This window comes from Rhagoletis pomonella, unplaced genomic scaffold, assembly GCF_013731165.1.
Source record: "Rhagoletis pomonella isolate Grant_MI unplaced genomic scaffold, Rhpom_1.0 Rhpom_scaffold_00004, whole genome shotgun sequence".
NCBI classification, from domain to species: domain Eukaryota; kingdom Metazoa; phylum Arthropoda; class Insecta; order Diptera; family Tephritidae; genus Rhagoletis; species Rhagoletis pomonella.
The window spans coordinates 958,734-985,601 of NW_023458558.1; the positions used below are offsets into that span (position 1 = coordinate 958,734).

Consider the following 26,868-nt stretch of genomic DNA (forward strand, 5'->3'; position numbering starts at 1 on the left):
TTTGAGTGAATTATCTTCAGTAGTTACTAAAATATCGCAGTTTTCGTATTTCTGGAAATTACCGTTATATGGGAAGTGGGCGTGGTTAAAGTCCGATTTCGCCCATTTTCAATACCAACCTACCTTGGATGAAGGGAAACCTACATACCAAATTTCGTTGAGATATCTCAATTTTTGCTCGAGTTATCGTGTACACGGACAGACGGACAGACGGACAGACGGACAGACGGACAGACGGACGGACAGACAGACATGGCTTAATCGATTTCTTTTTTCATCCTGATCATTTATGTATACATTTGTCTATATCTATCTCGATTCGTTTTGGCTGTTACAAACAACCGTTATGTGAACAAAATTAATATACCCTTGTGCACAAGTGCGCTCGGGTATAAAAATATAACCTAAACAAAAGCAGATGTGTGTATGTATACGTTGGTTATGAGACAAAATAGATAAGTAACGTAAGTTTCACTTCTAAATTGTGGCCCAGGTGCACTTACTTTTTTTTTTTTTTAATTAAGAACTCTTTTCATTGCTATGATGATTTGAAATTCGATCAAAATTAAAATATGCACTATGCGAGACTGCTATTCACTTAGAAACTGCTGCACGGTTTTGATAAAATATGGCACTCGGATCTCTTATAACTCTGACTAACATTTGGAATATTTTTTAAGTATTTGAAATTCAATTTTGGGCTACAATTTTAGGACTAGAATAAGTCGTGACGTAGGCCCACCGGAGAAATAAGGTTAAGAAAACGCGACGAATACACTACCCCACAAGTACAGAAGAAATTGTGCATTTTATGGAGAACACAATTTCTTGAATCACTATATCTCAGAAATGGTAGTTTTTTAGGTTTAAATATGTTTTAACGGTTTTTATAGATAAACAATTGCATAACCTACACTCTCATTTCACCTATTTTTGTAACGAACCTTACCTTACCGCTTGTTGAAAAATGCGAAAAATCAATTTATGTGGCCTTTGACCTTGAATAAATTTTTTTGCAGACATGGGATCGATGGGGACTTTAGACATTTCATTCATAATGGTGTTCGCAACACTCGTACCAATTTTCAGTTGTATGCGAGTTATTGTAACCTTGAATATCTAACTTGACCGGGCTGGTTATAACATAAACATGGAATATATTACTGAAATTGAGGTGATGACTGCCTTGATCTTCATCCCAGATCTCTCCCAGCAAAAACTTTGCGGACTTCGTCGATTCGACGAAGATTATCTTTAAAGTATGTAAAATAAAGTTACCCTTTAAGGGTTAATAAGTTTAGCTAAGTTACAAACGCTAATGACCCACAGATGGCGTGAAAAATACAGGTTTTCAACATGGATACGGAAGCCGCGAAACGCATGCACAGTGTTGCAAAATCACTGGGTGCTCTTGATGATTAATTTTTTTTCGTTATTCGAAAAATTTTTTGTTTTGATGATGCATTTCCGAATGTTCTTTTTGCAGTTATTAGCTTTAAACAACTTTTATGCTACATTTCCAACCGTTGTTTTACAGTTTGGTATAATTAATTGGAATTTTGAGTACACAGTTTTTATAGCCCATTAAGTTTTAGTATAATTTAGACTACACTGCCTACTAGGGGAACGAACTATTAGATGCATAAACTTAAAAGTATGCATGTACTTTTTACCATCCCAGTGAAATAATATCGAGCCCTAACCGCCAAAATAACGTTAGCGAAATTTTCTTTAAATCTTTATTTTTGTTGCAGAAATATTCCTAGAGCACATAGATGCATTTCTGCATCAAACAGGAAATTTTGAAAAATATGTCTCTTACGTTATTTTGGCGGTTAGGGCTCGATATAACGCTTGCGAAAAATTCACTTATGACTGGGGAAACAACGAACGTAATATCGGAGAAGTTGGGCAATAGGCGTTTTATTTGACAGCCAGTAAGTAGCAGCTTAGTTTTTACGAAAGTTTTAGCCAATGTAATTACTTCCATATAAACTAAGCTAATAGCTTAAACTTCTGGTCAAATAATATCGTCGTTTAAAATACAAAACCGCGTGTCGTCATTCTGCAAAACCGCGTAACTGCCATTTGTTGCCAAAAATTGGATTTGCTCACACAATTTCTTGGCTGAATCCTTATCCATTCGTCCTGAAATATACTAGCCAAAAATACGATTGCTTTATAAAAAAGAGAACACTTTAGAAATATGAGTATTTTTACAGTGTTTGGTTTACAGCAAAAATGTTCTGTGGATGCCACTATTCAATTCCCATGTGGAATTGCTCTGCGATTCCGAAATTGGAGTTAATTTGTTTTTATATGGATACATTTTCAAGATATTTTCAATTTACCGTTATTCTCCTTAAAGCAAAAATTGGTTCCTGTTAATCACGTATATTTTATGAACCAATTTAACAATCTCAATATAAAATACGACAAATGAAAGCTAATAAAATTCTCCATAAACCATATATACACACGATTGGACTTATAGTTTCTGGCAAATTTATTAATCATTCCATTTAAAAAAAAAAATTAAACTTTAACAGAAGAAAAGTTTAAAAAGAAGGCGGTTCTGTGCCAAATTTTTCATTTTTGCTAAAGCTTGGTCTGTTACAAAAAAAAAATCTAATTACTAATGAAGAAAATCGATGAATAAATAAAAAATAATGAGTGGTCAAATGAAAATACGCAACGGTTTTTTGTATGAAGAATGAGCAGGAAAGAAAGTTACTCATACGCCACGTACACCTGAGTAACACGCTTTTATGCTTATATTTCATACAAAAAATCGTTGCGCATTTGACCACTCATTATTTCTTATTTATCCATTAATTTTTGTTTGTAACAGAACAGTCCTTAGCACAGATGCAAAAATTTGGCACAGAACCTGTCACTTTTTGAATTTTTCTTCTGTTAAAGTTTGATTTTTTTCATTTAAAAATAATAAAAAATGGAATGATTAATTAATTTGTCAGAAACTATACGTTCTATCGGAATGTGATGTATATACGGTCGATGGAGTATTTTATTAGCTTTAATTTTCCGCATTTTATATTAAGATTGTTAAATTGGTTCGTAAGATATACGTGATTAAGACAAAGAACAAATTTTTGCTTTAAGCAGAATAACGGTAAATTGAAAATATCTTGAAAACGTATCCATAGAAAACAAAACTCGATTTTCGGTATCCCTCTACATAGAAATTGGATAGTGGCGTCTGGAGAACAAAAACCAAACTAAAATTTGTGATCCAGTGTAATTTATGCAACCTCACTCACATACGCGGTTTTGCATTCGGTTGATACGCGGTTTTGTACTTTAAACGACGATATATATGTATATGTATCTATTTGTATGGCGGTTGGGGGTTGTTATCACAATCGATTCAAAAAAGAAAAATAAAAAATTAGAAACCAGTTTTTGATCGCAGTAATAATTCGGTTGAAAAAGAATTTCCCACATACATATTTATAAGTACATACATATGTTTTTTTAGTACAAAAATATTTACATTTTTTTTCAAACATTCACTATTACATTACTTTTTTAGATTTTTCATGGCTCCGCATTCTCTACTCATAGGTGTATTTAATTTAAAGTCATTTGCCTAAAGCGCACTTACATATTACCGTGGGCCGAAAATCCGTTTTTTTAGAATTTGGATTGGTAAAGACGTCTAGGATATTGAACAACAATTTTCACATTTCACACAGATTTATTTTAAAGCATAATTAACCATATTTTTGCTATTACCAATCCAGAATCTAAAAAAGCGGATTTTCGGCCCACGCTATTACATATGTATGTGTAATTGAGGCCGTGAGAGCAAAAGTGGCCTAACCCCTTTTTTTTGCTTAACTACTTAAAATAGTTCCAATTGTGATACATTTTAAAACAAAGTGACTTATTTTTAAATTTTAATGTACTAGATGCAGCTTTGTCCTTAAAATTAAGGAATAAGTAACCTTTGTTGTAAATTTCATCACATTTGGATCTTGTATTTCAAGCCGTTAAGTACAAAACAGAAAAAAAATTTGTAAGGCCACTTCTCCTCTCACACTCTAATAATATTGGAATTGTTTAATATATTTTATACTTGGGGCATTATTTACCTGTCCAGCTAAGGTCTGACACAGCATCAGGAAGAGCCTCAGCGACGTGCTAGCTGTGTATGTTCGATGCGCCCATAGCCGATGAGCGCCAGCTGTCGCGCCCAAAATACCGAGGAATGTCAAAGTGAAGGCTAAATAAATTAATAAAATGTTTAAAAATAATTTCCGGGTAAAAAAATGTTTATGTTTCTACTCGTATTAAATATGTAATAAAAATGCATCCATATATTTTGTTGCGAGACCATAGTGGCTGTAAATAGTCTCATTTAGGCGCCAGTGTGCACAACAACGAAAGGATAATTACAATTAAATAACCTAAATGAGACTATTTCATATCATGTGGCTTAAAAATAAAAAAATAAATGCATTTAGGTCATTTGCAAGGGGTCGCACAGTGTGGAAAATAACCTTTTTTGTGTGACAAAATCAAAAATTTCGAGATCGAGAACAGATGGCAAAATAAATGTAACGGTATTGCTCCTGAGATAGAGAATTTAAAAAAAATGGTCTCGTTGGATACATAAAAAAAAAAAAACGTGACCTTTAAAACGACGTTTAAAAATAGTTAAGGTTTCAATTTTTTTTATATGTTTGACCCAAGACATTTTAAACAGGTCTTGTTGTTTTTAAGAAAAGAAAAGTAAAAAAAAGTATTTTATTGATGTAACAAGTAGTTGGTTTTAAATTCGATTATGTCTTTATTGAGTAATCTACCGACTTTTATGCAGAGCTAAATTTCTAAGGAAAATGAGTTACGACTTTTCTATATTAAGGCAACGTTATGTACATAACTCGTAGATATATATTTATCGATGTATACCTATGTATAAACATACGACATAAATATCGTCGTTTAAAGTACAAAACCGCGTATCGTCATTCTGCAAAACCGCCTAACTGACATTAATTGGATTTGCTTATGCATTCGTGCTGAAATATACTAGCCAGAAATGCGATTGTTTTATAAAAAAGAGAACCATTTTGAAATATGTGTGTTTTTACGCTCTAGAAAATGATTTCTAAAACTTCACATACGCGGTTTTGCATTTTGCTGATACGCGGTTTTGCACTTTAAACGACGATATGTACATAATTTGAAATCAATGGCGTTTACACAACAACTTTTGGTGAACTCGATTTGAACTTACTGAATAAAATTGTCAGGAATGAAGCGCCGGTGAACATTACGAAAACACCATAGAGTCCAAGTATATTCAAGTGTATATAAAATAGCACCGACGGCCAACTCGCTTCGCGTTTAATGCGTTGGGAGCTCTGTTTCATTGTGTTTTCTGCTGTCATCGATGTTTCTGGCGGTTGTTGTTGCGGTGCATCGCTATGTCTAGCGAAGCTTTCTTGGTTCTCCATCCTTGAAGAAGCGTTCTGAAGGATATATGTGGATATGTATTAATGTACATTTGTATGTATGAACATATCGTTCATTTATTAAAATTTACGAGGGTACAAATTTTTGAGCAAACGATGCGAATTACATGCTTCTTATTCTGTAAGAGTTTGGTGCTAAATATTTATAATCGTTTCCGCGTAGGAAGATAATAGGATTTTATTTTTTCTGCATTTTGGGAGCAAATTAAAAACTTCAAACGCGTCAAACGATGAACTTTTAGTAAGTCAGCGATATATGGACATACATATGCATCTACATACATATGAAAATTACAAACTTCCTGAAAAATATTAGCTTCAATACCGCACAATTGTCGACCTTTCTACGTCTGAAAAGTGTGTACAGTAGGACGGTTGAATTTTTTTTTAACATGGCGTCGTAAGAATGGGTCCAAAATCAATTTGGTGTTTGCCAAATTCCGAAAATATTTTTCTTTTACTTAGAATTCTTAAATTTTATATAAAACTTGCTATAAAAGGTTTTTGACGTGAGGAATCCATTTCTGCACTTAACTTTTTCTTAAAACTTGCGGTAGACTATGTCACAGTGCAAATTTCAACATTTTCTTACGTGTTAAAATAAAAAAAAAACGTACACACTTACATGGTATATTTTACTTTTCCTTGAAATTCTTTTAATAAAACTAAAATTCAATACAAAATACACAAAATGCAAAAAAATGCTCCAGTATAAGGAATGTCGACATAACGAATATTCAGTATAACGAACGCTATTTTTCAATGCATTACTGACTCTACATATATAACGAATGTTGGAAATTTGACGAGTTCGATATTAGGAATTTAGGAAGTGGGACGGACGAAGATATTTTTTATTGGGAAGCTTGCATCAAAAGGCGCTGAAAAGTCCTCAAAAACAATCGAGCATAACAGATTTCTTTTCTACGAAATAAAACCACCGCAAAGCCTGAATATTTCAGTGTGTGACTAGTTTTTTGACGGTGTTATGCATTTTCTTCCATATAAAAAAGAGTACTTTCGAAAAAAAATAAAATTGAAAAATCAAAGCGAATTAAAAAAAAAACTACCGGATACTCAATTTTGTAAAAAATGCGTAAAAGCCTCGTTTTCCATACAAAATTAATTAAATTTACAAGGTTTACGTGTTTACGAGACATTTACGCGTTTAGATAAATACCCTTTGTAATTAATTTAATAAGAAAATTGAATTCAAATGGGTAAAATAAAATTATTTATTGGGAAAAAGTCTTATAGCAATTTTCTTCAAGTAGGTACTTATTTCGCGAAACTTTGAATACAACAGTTTGCGGATTGGGTCATAGCAAAACTCCATAGGACCCATTAAAAGATATCGTATTATTTTGGACTTATCAGAATTTCGGTGCCTCTAAACAAATTTGCCTGCCGCTGTGGTGCAGTGGTAAGCAGTGCACGCTTTCACTCATCAGCACCAGGGTTCAAGCCCTGGTCAAAGCAACATCGCAAAAAAAATTAGAAAAAGGTTTTTTCTTAACAGCGGTCGTCCGTCGGCAGGCAATGGCAAAACTCCGAGTGTATTTCTGCCATGAAAAAAACACCTTCTCATAAAAATACAATTGCCGTTCGGAGTCGGCGTAAAACTGTAGGTCCCTCCGCTTTGTGTGACAATATCAAGGCGCACGCCACAAGTCGGAGGAGAAGCTCGGCCAAACACTAAGATATGTGTTAACGCCATTCTATTATTATTATTATTAAACAAATTTTCCATTCATTGAATATTAACAAAAAATAATAATAAAACCTTAATCCTTTTCGAAGCATTGCATAAAAGTGGAGTTAGCAACATTTCACTCTAAGCTAGATATATGTGTGTATCCTATATATCCAATACAGTAGTATGAAAAAAAAATAAATATACGTTTCATTTTAACACGTAAGAAAATGTGCATTAGATGTTTATTGTACAGATAAGAACCAGGGACTTCTAGTGTTGTCTATATTAGAGGGCTTAGTAGCGATTAATGTTAAGAGGCCAAATACAATGTCAATTCATTCACTTTTATCAGAGAACAGTCATTTTAAGACTCACGATGTACGGCAGTCCTAAGGATCTAAATTAGGGGACATTAGTTGCACCAAACGAAAGCATTGAATTTTATATGGAACCATGGAATTTTATATGCATTTTCCGAATGCACTTCTACACGGTGCATTTCATTGCAATGAAATTAGGGCGCTATGTTCCAAATTTGCTTGGTTTGAACTAGCTTAGAGTGGCTAGAGTCGAGATACTTTTGTAAAATTGGTTTTTGGACAAATTAGGCTGACATTTAGCATTTCTTTGGTACAACCATAGTACGCTACGCTGAGAAAAGGGTTACGTCTACTAAACGTGTTTCTCTCAATAAACGATTTTCTCAGTATAGAAAAGATCCCGAACGTTGATATCTAATCCGGCTAGCTATTTATATTAGAATACGTGTATAAACCTATATGTTTATCGGCTTTGTTACTTAAAGGATATTTATTTGATTGGATTTATAAGTCAAGCGTAGTACTTAGTAGATTTTCTCGGTTGAAACTTTTGAGGTACTGCATAGTTAGTGTTGACTATTGGAATGGCTCCAGCAATGTCCCACCTATTGTTAAGCAGCCCTCTGCTACAATTTTCTTTTCTTTTGGGTTTATTTTAGTCGGAAACTGGGCTTGATCCGAGGCCTTGCGGAATGGTAGTGCGCACTTCGAACAACTACACAACAGCAGGCGGGCATTCAAAAGAAGTATAGGACATTTTGCGTATAAACAAAAAAATTACCAGGACAACAGACTAACAAACAGGACTGTCCCGTACAATACAGGACAGATGGTCACCGTCTAATTCGCATCATCAAAAAAAAAAACATATTTCCTGGGACATCCTGATACAAATATGTAGGTACGTGCATATGAATATATACATAGATCTTAAAATATCACAGTGAAATGAAACTCTGAGATTATTTGCGGTAGTTTTGACCCTTCACTCACTGAAAACAAAAGAATATGCGAATTTCAAATAAACAGTTAATTCAGTCTGCTTGCCTGAAATTTCTCTTGTAGAAATTGTTAGCTCGCGATAGCTTTTTTTTGGGTAGGAAAATCTAAAGCCGCGGCTGAACCGACCCGCACGATATCAAAAACTTAACTGAAGGAATGCCATTATTTCAAAAACAGACCACTCGGTACGCACACATATATACGTATACATATACATATGTGAATACTTGCTCAAGGATAGAAAGTATTTAAATAAATTAATTGTGTGTAGTTAATTTAAAATTCCTTTCATCGCAAAGTACATAGCAACGAATAAGAAAATGAGCATAAGAATCAGAATTAGAAAATAAATGTACATATATACGTATGTATGTAGGTTAATGTACATATGTATATGCATTGGAGCTAATGCCAGGCTTGTAGGGTCATGCACCTCCTGACGATATGTCTGTATGTATGTATTTAAACAGAAAAAAGTCTGTGCATAACTTAAGTTTTAATTTTCGAATATTACGAAGCAAGCCGGTGTCAGTTCAATGGTCATAGCAGCGATTAAACTCTTACTTTCTTACATTCGAATTTGCATACTTACGAAAAAAATGAAAATTGTGTGTACATTGAATTTCAAGGCAAACAGAGTGTGAACAGAGATTAAACTAGCTGAATTAAAACGTTTTTATTGTAATTATAAAACCTAAATCTAAATGACAAAAAATTTGAACAAATGTCGAAGTTAATACACACGCTTGAAGAGCCTCCATTGGCAATTATATATATGTACATACATATGTATATGTATGTATGCAGTTAAAAATTATGCAATTTATTTCATCTTGGCCAATTCAACGCCATCCTCGTTTTGTATATCTTCGTCTCCGTAGCCCCAGACTTGATCCCTGTGCACGAATTCGTCGTTGAGAAAGCGTGAGCCATCGCCACATTTGGCGGCACGTCGCTCAATCATACCAGAAGACACAGACTTTCCTGCAAAAAATAAAAACAAAATATGTATGTATGCATATTTTAATTTAAGTTTTAATACCATTATGTAACACTTAAAACTAGCTTACAAAGTTATGTTCAGTATGTTTCTAATACCCTGATGATTTCAACTTTTTCTAGAATAGTCATTTTCCCATGACCTCGCGAATCGAAAACTTTGTATCTCATATATCGCACGGTTAATAATATAGAGTTGTAACTCAAAATTTAAGTTTTTGGAGATTTCATTATGCAATTAATAAGCTTGCAAAGTGCGCTATGTAAATTTTTTCCGATTTTTAGTTTTTGGTAGGTAACGTATCAGCATTTAAGGTAGTTTCATGACCACTAACAACACAGTGCAAAATCTTTCTATACTCTGAAAGAAAGTAGTATCAAATGTTAACTACTCTTGCAAAATACTTCTTTATACACTTTTGGCAGTATCCACCTTCGTATGAACTTTGAAAACTGCAAGAAAACGTAGTAGTTTCGGTGCCTAGTGGAAGAGGTAGTAAAAAAGCAACAGACCAATCTTCGTGGAGGAGGAAAGGCGAAAAGCTAAAAAAGCTAGCCATGTCAAAGCTATTTTTTCAAAACTCGCTATATTAATTTTTTACATATAAAATTTGCAAAAAACTACCATGCTGCAATTTTATTTTTTAATGTTATAAGGCTCTTATTTATCCAAATTTTCAGGTAATAAAAAAAGATACTGTTTGGATGCTACTTGTTGTCGTAGACGTTTTTTTTAATTTATGGCTTACTTTTATAAAATCACAAAATCGAAATTTTGTGGCCTTATTCATAAAAAATAAAATAGCTTTAAAAAAGGTTTATAAACTGAAAAATGTATGAAAATGTCTTTTCATACCGCTATTTAAACCTGCTGAATAAAGCCATTGAAATACTTCGTTATATTATTGAACGTGCGATATGTTTTATTAAAAATTTGTGAGGTTTTAGTATGGTTCCGAAAGAATAATAATTTTTACTTTTTCTACTTGATTGACTGATGGACAGAATTCTTTCATAAAATAAATTTCTTTTCTAGCTAGGTAGAATCGATACTGGCGCACCTAGCAGGAAGAATAATACATCTGCGCCTGGTGTCCAGATTTCACACCAAATGCAACTCATCTAATTCGGTTAAGAAATGTTGGAGAAAATTGTTCTTGACTGTACATTAAGGGTTCTCGTCTAAACCAGTGTTGATATTTGGGATTTTTAAATTGTACAAAATTAATGAAAAAAGTGTATGTTTTTGAGCTTAATTGTACTTTTCGCCATTTCCGCAAAATTTAAAAAAAGAAATCGAAACGGTGTAGCGCATTTCCTTTTATATAAAATAAAATACGAACATTCGTTATATGGAAGAAAGTGAAAAATGTTTACCCACAAAATTTCTAAAAATTCTGAATTTATTTTTATGGTTTCTATCAGACAATGAGCTATACTTTTATTAAAATATAATTAAAATTAATTTGCAAAATAATAAAATAAAATAAACAGCCCAAGGCGGGCGACTTTGTCGCGGGTCGTGTATTTAAAGATGAAGGCAATAACGATAAAAAATTAATACAGTAGATAGATCAGTTTATATTAATGAAAATAAATCACAGTGATATTTCACCCGCCGGTGATAAAAAAAAATGCAATCACCAAAAGGCTCATCACTAATATTGCCATTCACAATCTCGTTTACACGTAAAATTGCAATTCACAATTTCATTTTTATAGTACCAGGTTGACCGAGCTTTGCCCGAAGTAAATACACTTTTTACAGTTTTCAAGATTTGGATAGCTTTTAAAAAATATTTTGGAAATAAACAAAAATAGGATTTCGATATCTATTAAATATATTTCTTACTCTAAAATTTATGTGGCAACTCTATTCCGAAATACGCTGGAATGAATGGTACATATCTTGAGCGTATATGTACTGTGTATACATAAAATAAATGCTGATTGAAATTAACAAAATAAAAATTTGTATTACATAGAAAAGTGGCTACCCTGCTGGAAAATATTTTCTGACCAAAGGTCTCAACAATACCTTTCATTGGATATCCATATTGCGATGCTTTAGATAAATTGCGTAGAATCGAACACAAGTGGCAACCTTACACTATTATCCTAAGAGATAACATTTTGTATATAGGAAAGCATTGCTTAAGAACCTTCTCTTAGTACCCATGAATAGTAATACTTTACCTTTCTTTACACAAAAATTAAATAAATATACGATTCAAAATAAGTGGCAACCATATTAAAAATATTTTTGAATTAGGGATCTTTAAAATACCTTCCATTTGATACCCATATTATAAGGAATTAATTAATTTGTAACTAATTTCGAACAGGTGGCAACCTTATACGAGTCTTCTCGAAGATAATGCCTATTCAGATAACCTTAAAATCCAAAACATCATCGGCGTACAAAATTTCATCAAACTCGTTAGAGCCGTTTCTGAGAATCCTATGTATATATATATATATATATACATGCAAGAATTGCTCGTTTAATGTAATAAGATATGGAATATAGGTATGCCCTGCTTGAACATTTCGATTGCGTTCTCCTTTTATTTCTCGGAAGCGAGATGAAATTTTGTAGACTGGGCATTTAAAGGCATACTTTTCTCAAGGAATTCCAAACGCATTCATATTTTTAAAACATCTGGAATCCGTCACTCCATTTTATTATTGTAAATAATAAATGTTCCAAACTACTAAAATTACAGATGAAATCAAGCAAGATCTCGCAAAACCCTCGGTATGCTACAAAAAAATATGCTTCGTATGAATTGTCACGAAAACTATATTTTCAAGCAGGTGAAGGCGGCCAGTACCTTAAATTTAAATGGACAAAAAATCAAAGTGCTAGTGAAGATTAGAACGTTGGGTTCAAAAAGTATTTTTGATGTTAAAATTGTACTTAAAATCGGTAAATTGTACTTTTGTACTTTTTAAAACGAATTGTACTGAAAAAAGTACAATTGTACTTAAAATATCAACACTGATCTAAACGTGTAAATGCCTCGTAAACCATGTAAATCTCTTAGATCTTCACCAAATCGAATTAGAAAATATGGAAACATACCACGATGCACAAAATGAGTAAATGGGAAATGGAACCAAAATTTATAGCAATGGTAAGTGTTGTAAGCAACTTAACAAAAATGGAGACAAAATCATCATAAGCGAGAGAGCATAAACGAACGAAAAAATAGTCCTTAATATTCTGAAAGAAACTTTAACCCTGCAATTGTCACGTAGTCTACGATCGTAGCAAATTATGCGGTCGTTTTCATATCTGTCCTCGAACTAAAAATAACTATTCCAGAGGGGGCTGTGTGAGTTGTAGGAGATTTACGGGCAAAATGAGCATGAGGAATGCCTGCACATTTTGTGTAAGTAATTAAATTTTCCTAATTTCAATGGACTCTAATTAAGTTTTTTTGGATGGAATTTCGCTTTTAGTTTTTTAATAAGTTTATTTATACAATTAATTGTATGCCTGTTCTCAAAAATACTAAAAACTTGTTGCAGTTTATTTCTTTTAGTCTCTTTTTTAATTCACAAATATTTTGTCTTAAAATCTAACCCATGCGATTGAGAAAAGTTCCAAAAATATGTTTGGTGCTATACAGTATAGTATATTTTGCTTTGCTACCTTTATGTTTAAGTGCACATTTTGTCACCGAAAATTTTTATTACCAAAAAATGTTACCACTTCTTGTTAACGCGATTCTAGGTACATTGGTAATGGAGTGAAAATATTCAGCAATTCAGCTATGAAGATTTGTGGAAATTCCTATATTGCATATTTCACGGGGCAATATTTTATTACCAGCATATGATATGGTAACCAAATTTACAGGTTGCAAGAGAGCACAAAATGCGAAAAAGGTTTAGAAATTGACACTTTAATTACCGGTTATAAAATTTATGTTACCAGCGCAGACCTGTTAGGATACGTACCCCAAAATGTGCATCATCGGCATTATTTTTATCACTTATAAGGAAACGGCTCCGATAGATGCATCCAACATACGTTCACATTAGCGATACCTGCTTGCAGTAATTTTTACGTGGTAAGTGCTCTTCCATTATTTGGTTTCATAGGGGTTCAGATACCTTCCTCATTGAAGTAGTAAAGAAAATTCGCCTAATTGCTCTTTTCGGTTAAGCGCACAAGTTTTTCGTGCAAAGAAGAATGGGCAGCTAAGCAAAATATTCTGTATTATCATTTATATTCACATAATTAATTGTCCTATTTCAAAACAAAAATGGTCTACGATCATAGGCCAGGGTACTATTGGTGTAACAATATACCACGTGACCATCGAAGGGTTAAAGAAAAGCACTTGACTTGAATATAGGCAATGGATCTTACTTTCAACGCGACAATGATCGAAACCGAAAGAGTGGGACTTTGGATGCTGTACAACGTTACTCACATACTGAAGACACCAGCTCAATCGCCCGACCCCAATCCAATAGAGCATTTCTGAGACGAGTTCGAAGTTAATTTCAACGTTTGCATTCATTTCAAAATAATAACAAAATGACATTGACTCTCAAAACACGTACCATAGGGACAAAAATCACAAACTTTTACCTTTCTATAGGTAAAGTCATGCTACAATGTAACAAACGCAATTACCTTCTTTTACAAAAATGACACCACGGCATATCTTAATCCCAATCTTCGACGAAACTCACAACACCTGAGTTAAATGAATATAATTTGGGGGCAAAAAATCGAACCATACAGAAGGAAAAATTACACTGAATATTACCCAACGCCGAATGCGGTTTACCTCCAAACCAAACTTGAAAATTCTTTCCAAAATAACCCATTTTTAAGGACTTTAAACACTTTTCATTCTAAATTGCTTAGGAACTTAAAATTGCTAAGAAAATAACTGAGTCAAAAATTGTCCGATTAGTTATAAAGAAACGTTGAGAATTTAGGTTTTTAGAAAAATTTTAAACACAGCTTTGTAAATTATCCCACCTGTACTTGGGAACGTAAAAAGTTCGTGCAATTTTCTTGATATGGTTACGCGGTGTCAATTACATAGTACAATCTATTAATTTTGGTTCCAATTCGCATAGGGCTAAAAAGATTGAACACATTTGGGAGCGAAGTTTTTTATTTCGAAACGATGAGTGCAATTAAGATTTTAATAAAGTATGTATGTATTTTTTTCAATTTAAATGCCAAGATATTCAAGTTAATAAATTCAGAGAGTAACTTAATGAACTTATACTAGAGGTATTCTCGAAATCTTGGATCGGATTGCATAACAACAAAATACATACATTGGAAACTACAGTTCCTATTGCTGCAGGATATGCAACGACTAAACCCATCCAAATATTTATCAAAAAAGCATAGCAAGATAAATGCGACCCTGTGCTAGCTGTTTTGTTGTTGAAGTTGCTACGTGTTTCCCTCATTCCTCTCTTTGCGCCTACTTTTTTTTGCCGAATGTTGCAACGTATTTTTCTGCTTGCTACAACTTTGCAAAGGGATGCTCTCGTACTCTTGCAAATTTGGAATATTATTTTTGCAACGTAGTTGACTTCGAGAATACCCCTAATGCGTTAAAGGATGCATGATAATAAAACTTACTTCCAGAGGCCCAGCCTATTTTAGCACAAAAATCAATAAAGGCAGTCGTTATGTTTAGTTTGAAGCTGCCGAACTCTCCAGTCTTGTAGTCCCAGGGAAAAACGTGGTGGTAGTTATGCCAGCCCTCCCCCAGTGCCACAAATGCCACAAAGGGACTCTCAACGGGGCTAATATTTCTACAATTTAATTAATTTAAATATTACCAAAATCGTAAAATTTAAAAACAACTCCTACTCACTTATCATATGGCTTGTTACCCCACATATGGGCAACACTGTTTACAAAAAAGGCAGCATTTAATGTACAAGTGAAGCGCAGATTGAAATTTATCCAAAACGACAACCATAAATTCTCATTCCAGAAATAGCATGGCACAAGTACAGGCAATCCGATCGAGATCAACGCGAACAATGGTATATAATATTTATGTTGAAACATGACCACTTTGTCATTCTCCAAATCGGACATATCGATCACTTTGCGCTTCTCGATCACTTTGGGATGTGGCGTCAGGAATAGCCAGCCGACATGTGCGAAAAAGAAGCCCCGATTGGCATTGTGCGGGTCGGCATCCGTTTCAGAGAATTTGTGGTGTATCCTGTGATCCAGGGCCCAAGTGTAGGCGTCGCGCTGTTAACAGAGGAAAGAAGACCAGGAATATAAAACAAACTCCTGAGTTATGTGATTTGCATAAAATGGCAGTAAATATTACCTGTCCAGCGATAGTGAAAAGAAATATGAGTATAATTCGCAATGGCAAGGACGCGGTGTACGACTTATGTGACCAGAGACGATGGGCTCCAGCGGTGATGCCAATGCCCGAGCACCAAACACAGACGACCACTAAAATGAAAAGTGGTTATTTTGAAATTATTAAAATTATCATAGTTATGTATGTTAAATCAGATGGGGTTAATCATGGGCGCGATATTATTTATATTTTTTATATATTAAAACCGTTTATTTTCCCTACTTACTCTTCAAAACAGGGGTGGTTCCTGCAGATAACAGACAACTTTGGTATTTATGTGTACATGGTAGTCAAATCCCAAGAAAATTTTACCGAATCTCATTTACTTTTTCGGGAAAAATTCAATTCATTTTCATCAAACTTTATGGTTTTACTCATCTCCTTTAATCCGCAGAAGGTTTTTGTTTGTTTCACTTTTTTGTGGGACTTTTAACTCTCTCTGCCATTTTTTCAAAACCAGATCAAAAAACCCCATCAAATCGGAGTTAATGGGTGGAAAATATTGTTGCTAAAATTCTATTATAGGTCGCCTATGTGATTATGTGAGAAGTCGTTTTAACCAAATAATGACAGGTTTTAAAAGTGGATTTTTGATTGAAAAGTAGGAATATGGCCCCCTGTAATAAATGATTGTGATGAGGTGGAGCATATCGTCGTTTAAAGTACAAAACCGCGTATCGTCATTCTGCAAAACCGCGTAACTGACATTGGCTGCCAAAAATTGGATTTGCTCGCACAAGCTCTTGGCTCAATCCATATCCATTCGTCCTGAAATATACTAGCCAGAAATGCGATTGCTTTATAAAAAAGAGAGTCATTTTGAAATATGACTGTTTTTTCGCTCTAGAAAATAATTTCTACAACTTCACATACGCGGTTTTGCACTTTAAACGACGATATGTACATATGTACTAGGGTAATTGACTCGGTTTTCTATATGCGGTTTTTTTTTTATCTTGATTTTTCGAATATCAAATAAGGCGGACTGTTTTCATCATACAAACGGTTTTTTTCTGAATGAAAGTTTTGAGTTTGTCCAAGTTTTTAAGGCTTTTTCTTGTTTAAGTGGAACCCCTAAATAGTTTTAGTCTTTAGCCATTCAAAGTCATAGAAAATGCAATTAAGTATTAAAAAAAAAAGTTAAAATTAGACCAAACGTGATTTGTTCACTGATTTTTATTTATTTTACTTTTGATACAAAAAGGCGTTGCTCTTTTCTTAATAAAAGGTACTTTACTGTTTAGCTTTATTTTCGGTCATGACTTCATATCAATATACGAATTTTTGATGTATGAAAAATGTGTAAAATAAAACCGGGTTATCCGGTTTTTTTGCTAATTTCAAAATCGGGAACCGTTTTTTTTTCAAATTGCAATTTTTTGAATAACTCGCAAACCGGTTTTGGAAAAAAGGCTAATCGAACACCCAGCCTGCCTGAGGCCCTTAAAAAACCTCGGTCACCTCGGTTTTTTTCAAGATGACGGCGATTCCAAAACTCCCTGATCAAGTTTTGTATTCTCTGCGATCAGCCCTACAGTATTTCAAAAGAATTTATCACCATAAAAACCGTCAGTTTTCGTAATTTATTGAATTCCTACAAGCCGATTTCATAGTGCATAGTTAACCACTGACAAGGGTTTAACTATCGATGTTAATATTCACACACAGTGGTCAATAAACAAAAGACCAGTCTCTGTAGTTAAGCTCTATAAATTTGGACTTTGTTGTTAAACGAAATTCAGGCGATATAAATTTCCAAAGTGAACTGTGAATATGAATGCATACCTAATTAAATTCTTGTTACAGGTCTATTCTGCACGTTACCGAAGATTTTGTAACCGGAAAATTGTATTACCAAAAAATGTTACCAGTTCTTGTCACCGCGATTCTAGGTACGTTGGTAATGCAGTTAAAATATTCAGCAATTCAGCTATGAAGAATTGTGAAATCCTGGCATTGCATATTTTACGGGGCAATAATTTGTTACCAGCTTATGAGATGGTAACAAAAATTACCGGTTACAAGAGTACACAGAATGCGAAAAGGGTTTAAAAATTTACAGGAACTTTATTTACCGGTTACAAACTCTTTATTACCAGCGCAGAATAGACCTGTTAGTGGTTAAGTTAGCAAAACAAATAAAAAGCCCAGGGTAGCTGCACTGTAAAAAGGAAGTTGTAGATATATTTTGTTCACACTGTTAGAGTTGGGCTATAAAAGATACAAACATATAACATGTTTTTTGTTATAAAATTGTTATTGAAATACAAGATCTCTTTTTTGTTTTATACAAGTTATATGTTGTGAACTTTTTGTTTATACACATAATCTTTATAGTATTTCTACTTACGAAGTGGGCATATCTTAGTGTTTGTGCGTAAAGGGCAAAGAGAAGGTTGCATTTTTCGGTAGAAACGAAATCGGCATAAGTGCGACAGCTTTTGGGTCTTTCCTTGGCCCTACCGACTGGAAGTACGCAACTGTAGTCACTTTTCTATAGCGGCCGCCGTAAGAACATGCTTTACAAATGTATGTATATTTGTGCTTTATTTATTCATAATAACATTAAATATATTAAATTGTTAAAAAAATATGGCAGTTCGTGGATACTTTAATATTAAAAAAATGTGTAGGCGTCTTTTCTTTTACACCTTCTATAAATAGGAACGCATATGATTGCCCTACTAAAACATTTTCATACCATATTTTTTGGTAAATATGAATGTACGATGGCATAAATAAAGCTGATTTTATATGTTTTACATACATATGTGTATGCACATACATATGTACATATGTATTTTGAAAATTTATTTTTGGTTATTTTTCAAATAGAATATGTAGGACTGTCCCGTTGATAGTTCCCTTATACATAAAATTATGTATGAATTTCCATTCATGTGTGTGTGTGTGTATACATTAGGGTGGTCCTTAAAACAAGGTAGCAAATTTTTTACATCAGATTTCCTAGCCCTCAACCCTTACGTCGATGCTACTATAGTCGAAGATATGACACATAAATTTTGGCCCCGATTGGAGTCGGTTAAGGCGTGGCGCACAGGGGTCAAGATCACCCTATGAGGGCGTCTTAACCGACCCCAATCGGGACCAAAATTTTTATGTGATATGAGTTGGCAAAAAAATTAATTTTAATTTTTTGTGTCTCTATAGAGGAATCTGAACTTTGGCCCCTGTGCGACACGCCTTAACCGTCTCCAATGGGGACCAAATTTGTATGTGATATCTGTGACTGTAGTGCTACCGATTGAAGGAGTTAGACTGAAAAAAATCGCTCATTTGATTTTTTTAACGACCACCCTAATGTACATGCATACATAAATATGCATGGGGTATAGCTACGGTGACCAGAATTCTGTGGCCAAATATGGGGACATTTCTAAAGCATCGAATCCGAACATACAATTTTGTTTTTAGAATAAACCCAGCAAACATTTTGAGTCATAAACGCTCTTAATGAGCTCATTCAAGAGTCCGATATGACGGTGTTTCCCTTCCTCCGAAGGTCGGCTTCTATAAGCTTAAATTCATACATCAAATGAGCCTCAATTTGAGTCATATTGGACTCCTATTGGCCTCATATACCTCATATATTTTGGACTCTTTTAAAACAATTTACGGCCTCATATATGAATCATTTCAGACTCTTTTTGAGGCTCTTATCGGTCTCATAAATGACTACATTCGGACTCTTATTTTAGGTAGTTCTTTGGGTCTTATTTCACGCACTATATTTGCAAATATGTACATTTGTTATTTTTTTGTCCGAAACTTTATTGTTTTTATATTAGCAGAAGGTGCTGGCTCATATAAGAGTAAAAAAATTGTTGTTTTTGAAACTCATATTTCTTACCTACCTAGGATTCCTTTCGGACTCATATGGGTATTCTGAACGCTCAGAATATGTTTGCGGGGAAAAGGCTGAATACAGTTGTATTGGAAACAAAACAGAGAGAAATAAAATAAAAATGTTTTTTTTTTTTAATGAAAATATAACTTAAGTACTATCTCAAAAAACATGTAAATCTAAATTTAAAAATTTGTAGAACATTTAAAAAAATTCGACGAATCGGAATAAATGTTCATCACCATGTGAAACATTTTAATCAGATTTTCTAGAACTGTCACTTTTTCATCGCCATATTAACAACCTGACAATTAAGCAGATTGTGACATTTCGTGCTACCATACCCAATATCTAAAATCCTTCAAATGTTATTATTAACTTTTTTGTTTATTTAAAAACATTTTGTTCTTAGAATCGAAATTTGAACAAGCAAAAGGTATTTTGTTGGGTGCGGGTTATTTGTATAATAATTTTGGGTTATTGTTTCTAAACGCGTGACACGAATCAATAAATTTTTACTTATGCGCACCTTTCATAAATTTTACCAAATATCAAAGGCAAGTCCTAGCTACTTAAAATTTGCGCTTTTATTTGAATCGGTTACAAAACTGCATACTCAGAATGTTTCTAAGAAATCTAACTAAAAAGCTAAAAATTTTGATGAAAATTTTTCGAATATCGCTAATTTTTGTACAAAGGTTTCAAATTCTGACTTACATCGTCTTTGTTAGATAATGAGTCACACTTTCATAAAAAGGAATAAGGGGAATAGCCGAAGAAAGCTTAAATGTCTCTTCCCTATTTATATCTTCGCAACTCTATCTACAGCTTATGTCTTTCATATCCACGATTTTTTTAAGGTATTAGTATTAAATATTTTATATAAATTTATCAATTATATCAATAATAAGAATGCTGGCTATATTTATGGCTCACTTATAATCAGTGCTCTTTGTGATAACGAAAGTGCTCCACTTTTGTACGAAAAATTATTTTTATTTATTTTTTTTTAATCAATAAAGAAAACATTGAAAACCGGGACTTAATCGGTACAATTTTCTCAAAATCGGTACTGTCCCGCCAAAATCGGTACGAATGGTCACCGTTGGTATAGCAGAAATCTCAGTGGCGCATTTAATTCTAATTTTTTGCTTACCCCACAAAAATGTGTAGAAATTTGCTTGGAATAGCAAATAAATTCCATACAGAGCACCGCCATGTAAAAAGATCTGGGCTATCAAGTCTAACCACCTGATCTGTGGGTTGTATTCGGATTCGCTGCTGCATGCCTGTGTTTGGATGGATTGATTCGAATCCGTAGCATGTGGAATTTCTTTGTAGACGGCATTTTCTTCATTAAAACCTAAGTTATCAACTAAATCTTTGGATTGCTCATCTTCTTCACTGGCCACAGTTACGTTGCTACGTACGAATGCGCATGATTTTTGTGTTTGCGGGTCGCATATTCTATTTCTAATACTGGATTTACTTATATTTTCGTCGTGATCGCTCCATCCGACTGCATTCAACGTACAAACGTTATTATTGTTATTATTTGTGTTGTTGTTCAGATTGGTTGTACTGGCACAGACAGCCGATTTTGTTGAGGTACTACCTTCCGAAGAGGAAACGATCGGTGTCGAAAGGCACATTTTGAATTAATTTTGTTATTGTTGTGGTAAATACCGCACTTTGTCATAGGTCACAGGATCAGTGCGTTATCTGCAAGAGAATTAAGAAAACAGTTCATTAGCATTGACTCCGCTTACTTAAATAAAATTGGTTCTTAAGCGCGGCAGGAACAGTTGTCCCATCAAATATAAAAATATAATACACTTTGCGACAAAATCACACTTGTTGGCTCGCTACCGAGTAAAACTAAATGCAAGCGATAGTTTTAGATGTCCATAATACTACGTTGGGGCTGCCAGACGTCCTGGTTTTCGAGGATTTGTCCTGATTTAAACAAATTGTCCTGGTGTACTGCTCCACACTTAAATTGTCCTGGTTTATTAATGAACGCCAATGCAGACACCCATCTAATTTTTATAGGTAGCCGAGTAGGTAGAGATGTCGAATAGAATTCCACGTGAGGCGGTTCAAATGCCGGCACATGCATATTTAAACAATAGAAAAAAAATAATTCGATATACAAAATTTATAATTTTCCATGGAAATCTCAATTTTTAAACGCTTTTCAATCTCCATAATTTATAAAGAAAAGATCTTTTTATTTCTGTGCTAGAATCCCAATTCTCGATAAATAATAAAAAATTTACAAATCATAAAAATAAAAAATTTTTAATTTATCAAGTGCTGTTAAAATGTTTATTGAATCCTATTTGTAATGCTAAATAATATAAACATATACTTAAGTACATTCGCGTTAATCTTAAATAGCATTGAAGCGCATTGTAGGATATGTGGAAATTTGTTAATGGTGGTAAGGCAAACATTCAAGACCACGTTAAAAGCGTCACCGTCAGGAGAAATTTGTTATTTTATGATTTAAAAAAAACGTGTTTCATCATCATCAATCATTCAGCTCCACGGATTATGACACAAAACTACATTGCTTCTAATATCGGAAGAAACTGTATTTATAGGGATCTATGGGTTCAGGATTTTTCGAGTTTAGCTCAAATAAGGAAGATATGTACTTAATTGATTCCTTGCACACAATTTATTGAGTGCTCCACGCTTTCGAGTTCCTCCTCATCGCGTCAACTACGACAGTAGTCGTTTCACTGGAAACCCATTCCAATGGCGCGGATTCCCATCAGGCAATGCCCGGTGAGAGCTCCAATAACATGCCGCAACAGTGGTCGCTCCAAGTGGAGGGGAGGGCGAGATCTACGTTTGTCAAGCTTAGGCCAGATATGTCTTGCTAGCCTGCTATTATAAGTTTAATGAGGTATTACAATCTAGGTTTTAATCGGAAGAGTCTTCAAGGAAGGAAGGAAGGAAGGAAGGCTTTATTTCTAAAAAGCATATGTCAAGTAGGCACTCCACATGTTTGAAAATTCAAATTCAACTTGAATTATAGGAGCTAGTGGTTGAAAAACTAAAATTCAAAATTTTCAATTATTTCATTGAATTATTACAATATGGGTACCAATCGAAATGATTTTGAAACGGCTTCATTTCTAAACTACATATACATAAGTATGAAAAAGTATCACAAGAGAGAGGTTTAAGATAGTTTTAATTTGAAAATATTTTGAAGATATCTAAAAAAATTTGAGGTCTCCTGATTTTGGCATATTTTAAGTATGTTTGGCCTAATTAAAATAAATTACACCTAATGTAGCACGTAGAAACTTCATACACTCAGCGTAGCGGGTGGGAACGATCTAGTACACAATATATACATACTGAAATTGTGAAAACATTGGAAAGCATATACATATGTACATATACGTAGGGTATAAAAAATCGGTCTCTTCCGAATTTAGCCACTTGTATTCTTTATCTTTTAATTTATCGGTAAATATTTCAAATGGCGTTTCTTATCGGGCAAGGGCTCGCTTTCTCGTCGTGTTAAATATGTTGAATGAAAACGGCCAGGTGTGCAATGCCTTTAGCGAAAACTGCCAGGTGTTCAATGAATCATTTGAAATTACTTATTATTTGGATATACATAAATAAATTTTTTACTGACTTCCTGGTAAATACCCATAATAGCGCTGTTCCACGCGAGCCCGTGGGTTCCGCAGGTGGACAGATCAGAAAGCGTTCTTCACGCTGGAAGAATGGGTAATAGAGAGCGAATACGTTGCACTATTGGATCGTAAACGATAAACTTAGTCTTGGGCTTTAAGTAACTACAGCAAAAGCACTTAAATCAGCTGGTTTTTCGATTCCGGGCACGAAATGTGGTTTTGCGTTCCTCACGATCTGGGTACTTTCTAACACTTATGAGAGAGTTATATATTTTACTTTTTAATTACCGGACCCAGCCTAAACGGCGCGTAGAACGAACTAACAGTGCAACCGGATCAAGGACATTTCCACTGAATACCAACAGCTAGAGCGCAAAGACAAAATTTAGAGTAAAATTGGGAGGAAAACTATCAGAAATAGTTATTGAATGCAAAACCAGTAAAAACTTACGATATTGTGACACTTTTTACTGATTAAATTTTGGTAGGCAATCTCCATTTTGCCTAGGAATATTTCCCATTGTAATGAAAAGCAATAAATCTGCCTGAAAAGTAACCTATTTATCAACATTTTCGTTTCACCAAATCGTAAATTAAGGTTTGAACTCGTATCTCAAATTGCTCACATTTCACCTGTTTCTTAAATCGTCGTAAATTAAAGCTTCTACACTAAATAACTGTTCGCTCGGAGCGGGGGATGGAATTTAGACCGGGTGAATTAAGGCCGCGTCCTTTTTTGTTCGGCGGCCTAATTTCATTTTTTTTGCTGCCTAATTTCACTTGGCAAAACTACGACAAAACTGTTCTATATATTTATGTATATATAAAAATAAACGTAATAACTTGTACTTTCTAAATAATATAAATTTCTTGAAAAAAATTATTATTTTTTCGTTTTTGGTATTTTTTGCTTATCGTCGCCTGGGTAAAAAAAAGATTGCCGTAAGCGCAATTTTGACGATTTTTAGTTATAGGTGCAGTTATATATTTTGAAATAAGATCTTTGGATTGGTGTTATGTGTTTTTAGATGTCTTCTTCAGTTTCCGAGATATTGACAAAAATTTGTTCGATAATTTAGTAAAAATTTAGTTAGTGATGCAGACATATTAAACTAATCAATATCTTAACAAGTAAGAAAGTCTAACCCCGGCGCAAGTATTAAATATATGTTTTCCACCTTTCCGAAAGCTACCGCTACATGATAAGCCGGGGTGTATACATTTTAAGTAAATTAGCGTCCTTAAATTTCGAAATATTGAAATTTCAAGCATATCTGAAATTTACCGTTATATGAAAAGCGGCCTCAATTTTAGTCCGATTTCAATAATTTTCAACGTTTTTCTTCTATGTGACAAGCACAATAACCACACCAAATTTGGTACAAATTGGTAGAATGGTTACCGAGATACATATATGTGATCACAAGTGGGCGGTGCTACGCCCATTTTCCAAAATTTTGTCATAGACGTATTTCTTGGTAAAGAATTGTTGCAATCATCAATTTTGAATAAATTAGCTTCAATATTTACTGATTTATCGAAGATTTTGTATTTCTCTAAATTACCGTTATATGGGATGTGGGCGTGGTTATTGTCCGATTTTAGAAATATTCGGCCAGTTGGTATGCTGTACCAGGACCAACAACTGTGCCAAGTTTGGAAGAAATTGGTGCAGCGGTTACCAAGATATACACATGTAACCATAAAAGGGCGTGGCTACGCCCATTTGCCAAAATTTTGTAATATTCTTAATTTTTGTCTAAAACTCATTGCAAACATCAATTTTGAGTGAATTATCTTCAGTAGTTACTAAAATATCGCAGTTTTCGTTTTTCTGAAAATTACCGTTATATGGGAGGTAGGCGTGGTTATTGTCCGAATGTACAAATGTACATATGTACATATATAAATATTTCACTTGCAATTCTTCGAAATAATAGCCAGAATATCGCTCACATACTTGCGTATATATTCCTTCAAAATTCATGAGTGCTCCGGACTCGAAAAAATAAAATATGATTTTTAACCAGTCAACCAGACTTTAGACATTTTGGACTCTTTTGGGGTCATAAATTGTGAGTTGAACAAAAGTAATAAAGTTCACATTTAAAACTCAGAAAAGCGGCATATTTGAGACTCTAATATGACTTAATTTCGACTCGTAATTGCGTACCCTTCTCAGAAGGCAAATATGCTTTTTTCTGCCTCTTCTTTGAGCTCATACAACTTTGAATTCTGAAACTATTTTGACTCTAAAATTTGTCCGAATGGTTGCATGGGATAATGTACGATTTGAACTGGAGTTCGGAGATTTGAGTATGCTTTCTTCCGTTGCGGACAGGGTTAGCACCTCACGAAACTACGCAATCGGCAAAATACCAGAAAAATCAGAATAAAAAAATGAAAAATCGTAGCAAAAGATAAAAGTTGGTTATTATTTTAAATTCATATGCATATTTTATGTTTTAAAACAAAAATATAACAGTTGTACTCTTTTGGGTATCAATTCTATTATATTTGTTTCTTTTACAGTGGCCTTTTCCAAATACCGAACTTATAGAAACTAAACACTGTTTGCCACTGTTTGCCCAGAACTTTCGTCATAAATAAGTGAAAATTTACTTTATTTAAGGCGAACTTAATCTTTTGCCTCTGTTGAGCCGCTTTTTATCTGCGGCAACGACTCCATCGTGGAAGTAGTTCGACACGCAGTCATTGTGAGCACTTTGTGCAACTTCGTATCCCTCTCAGACATTGAATCTTTCTGTCTGCTATGCGACAATTTAACCGGTGGTGGCTATTTATGTATGTTGGAGATGTTTTTGGTCAGACGCTTCTTGCACAATTTGCAGTAAAAGTATATGTACATTTAGATCTGGAAGCCATGGCCTGTTTACCACTTTTTTGAATTAATTGTGATTTACAAATAGTTGCTGCCCATAAGTTGAAAATATAAAAAAGCGTAGTAAAAATAGGATAAAGCGTAGTAGGGTAGCAAATTTTAAACTTGTCAATATATGGTGTATTTATAATTATGACATGGGGTGTATAATAACAATAAAATAGTTGGGCGCTTACACATACTATGTTAGTGTTTGGCCGAGCTTCTCTTCCGATTTGTGGCGTGCGCTTTGATGTTTTCACACAAAGGGGAGGGACGTACAGTTATACGCAGGGCTGCCAACTTGGCTCAAACCGTGCCATTTTTGGCCCCACTTTACTTAAAATGGCCGTTGATTTTTCAATTTAGTACACTGAGGGAAATAATGCATAGTAAAAATGAATACTTTACATTTGATTATCGTTTAAAAATGTTCGTATTTAAAAATAATATTTTCATACAAATTTATTACGCACGTATTTGACTGTTCACATTTGAGTATGTATATGTAAGTGTATATACGCACCCCAAGCATGCAGAGCGCCACTCTGAGAGCGACGACAAC

General features: G+C 33.9%; 2 protein-coding genes across 3 annotated transcripts in view; both read right to left on the minus strand.

Moving 5' to 3' along the window:
- LOC118736779 (acyl-CoA Delta(11) desaturase) overlaps positions 1-9,391 on the minus strand; it is a 112,762-nt gene extending 103,371 nt beyond the window's left edge. The window contains exons 1-3 of one of the 2 annotated variants that reach the window (XM_036466808.1): positions 9,305-9,391; positions 5,264-5,498; positions 4,116-4,246 (exon numbers count right to left, since the gene is read on the minus strand). In XM_036466808.1, coding sequence (XP_036322701.1) covers positions 4,116-4,246; positions 5,264-5,483 — 351 coding nt within the window. In that variant the 5' untranslated portion in view covers positions 5,484-5,498; positions 9,305-9,391. Of the gene's footprint in view, positions 1-4,115; positions 4,247-5,263; positions 5,499-9,263 lie in introns of both variants that reach the window. The other variant, XM_036466807.1, reaches the window with a different exon arrangement.
- LOC118736776 (acyl-CoA desaturase-like) lies at positions 9,180-21,482 on the minus strand (the record flags this gene model as incomplete). The annotated part of the gene is given in 5 exon segments (XM_036466805.1): positions 9,180-9,503; positions 15,145-15,320; positions 15,383-15,774; positions 15,857-15,987; positions 20,917-21,482. Coding segments are annotated over 5 exon segments (1,356 nt in total). The 3' UTR covers positions 9,180-9,342.
- Positions 21,483-26,868: the final 5,386 nt, after the last annotated feature.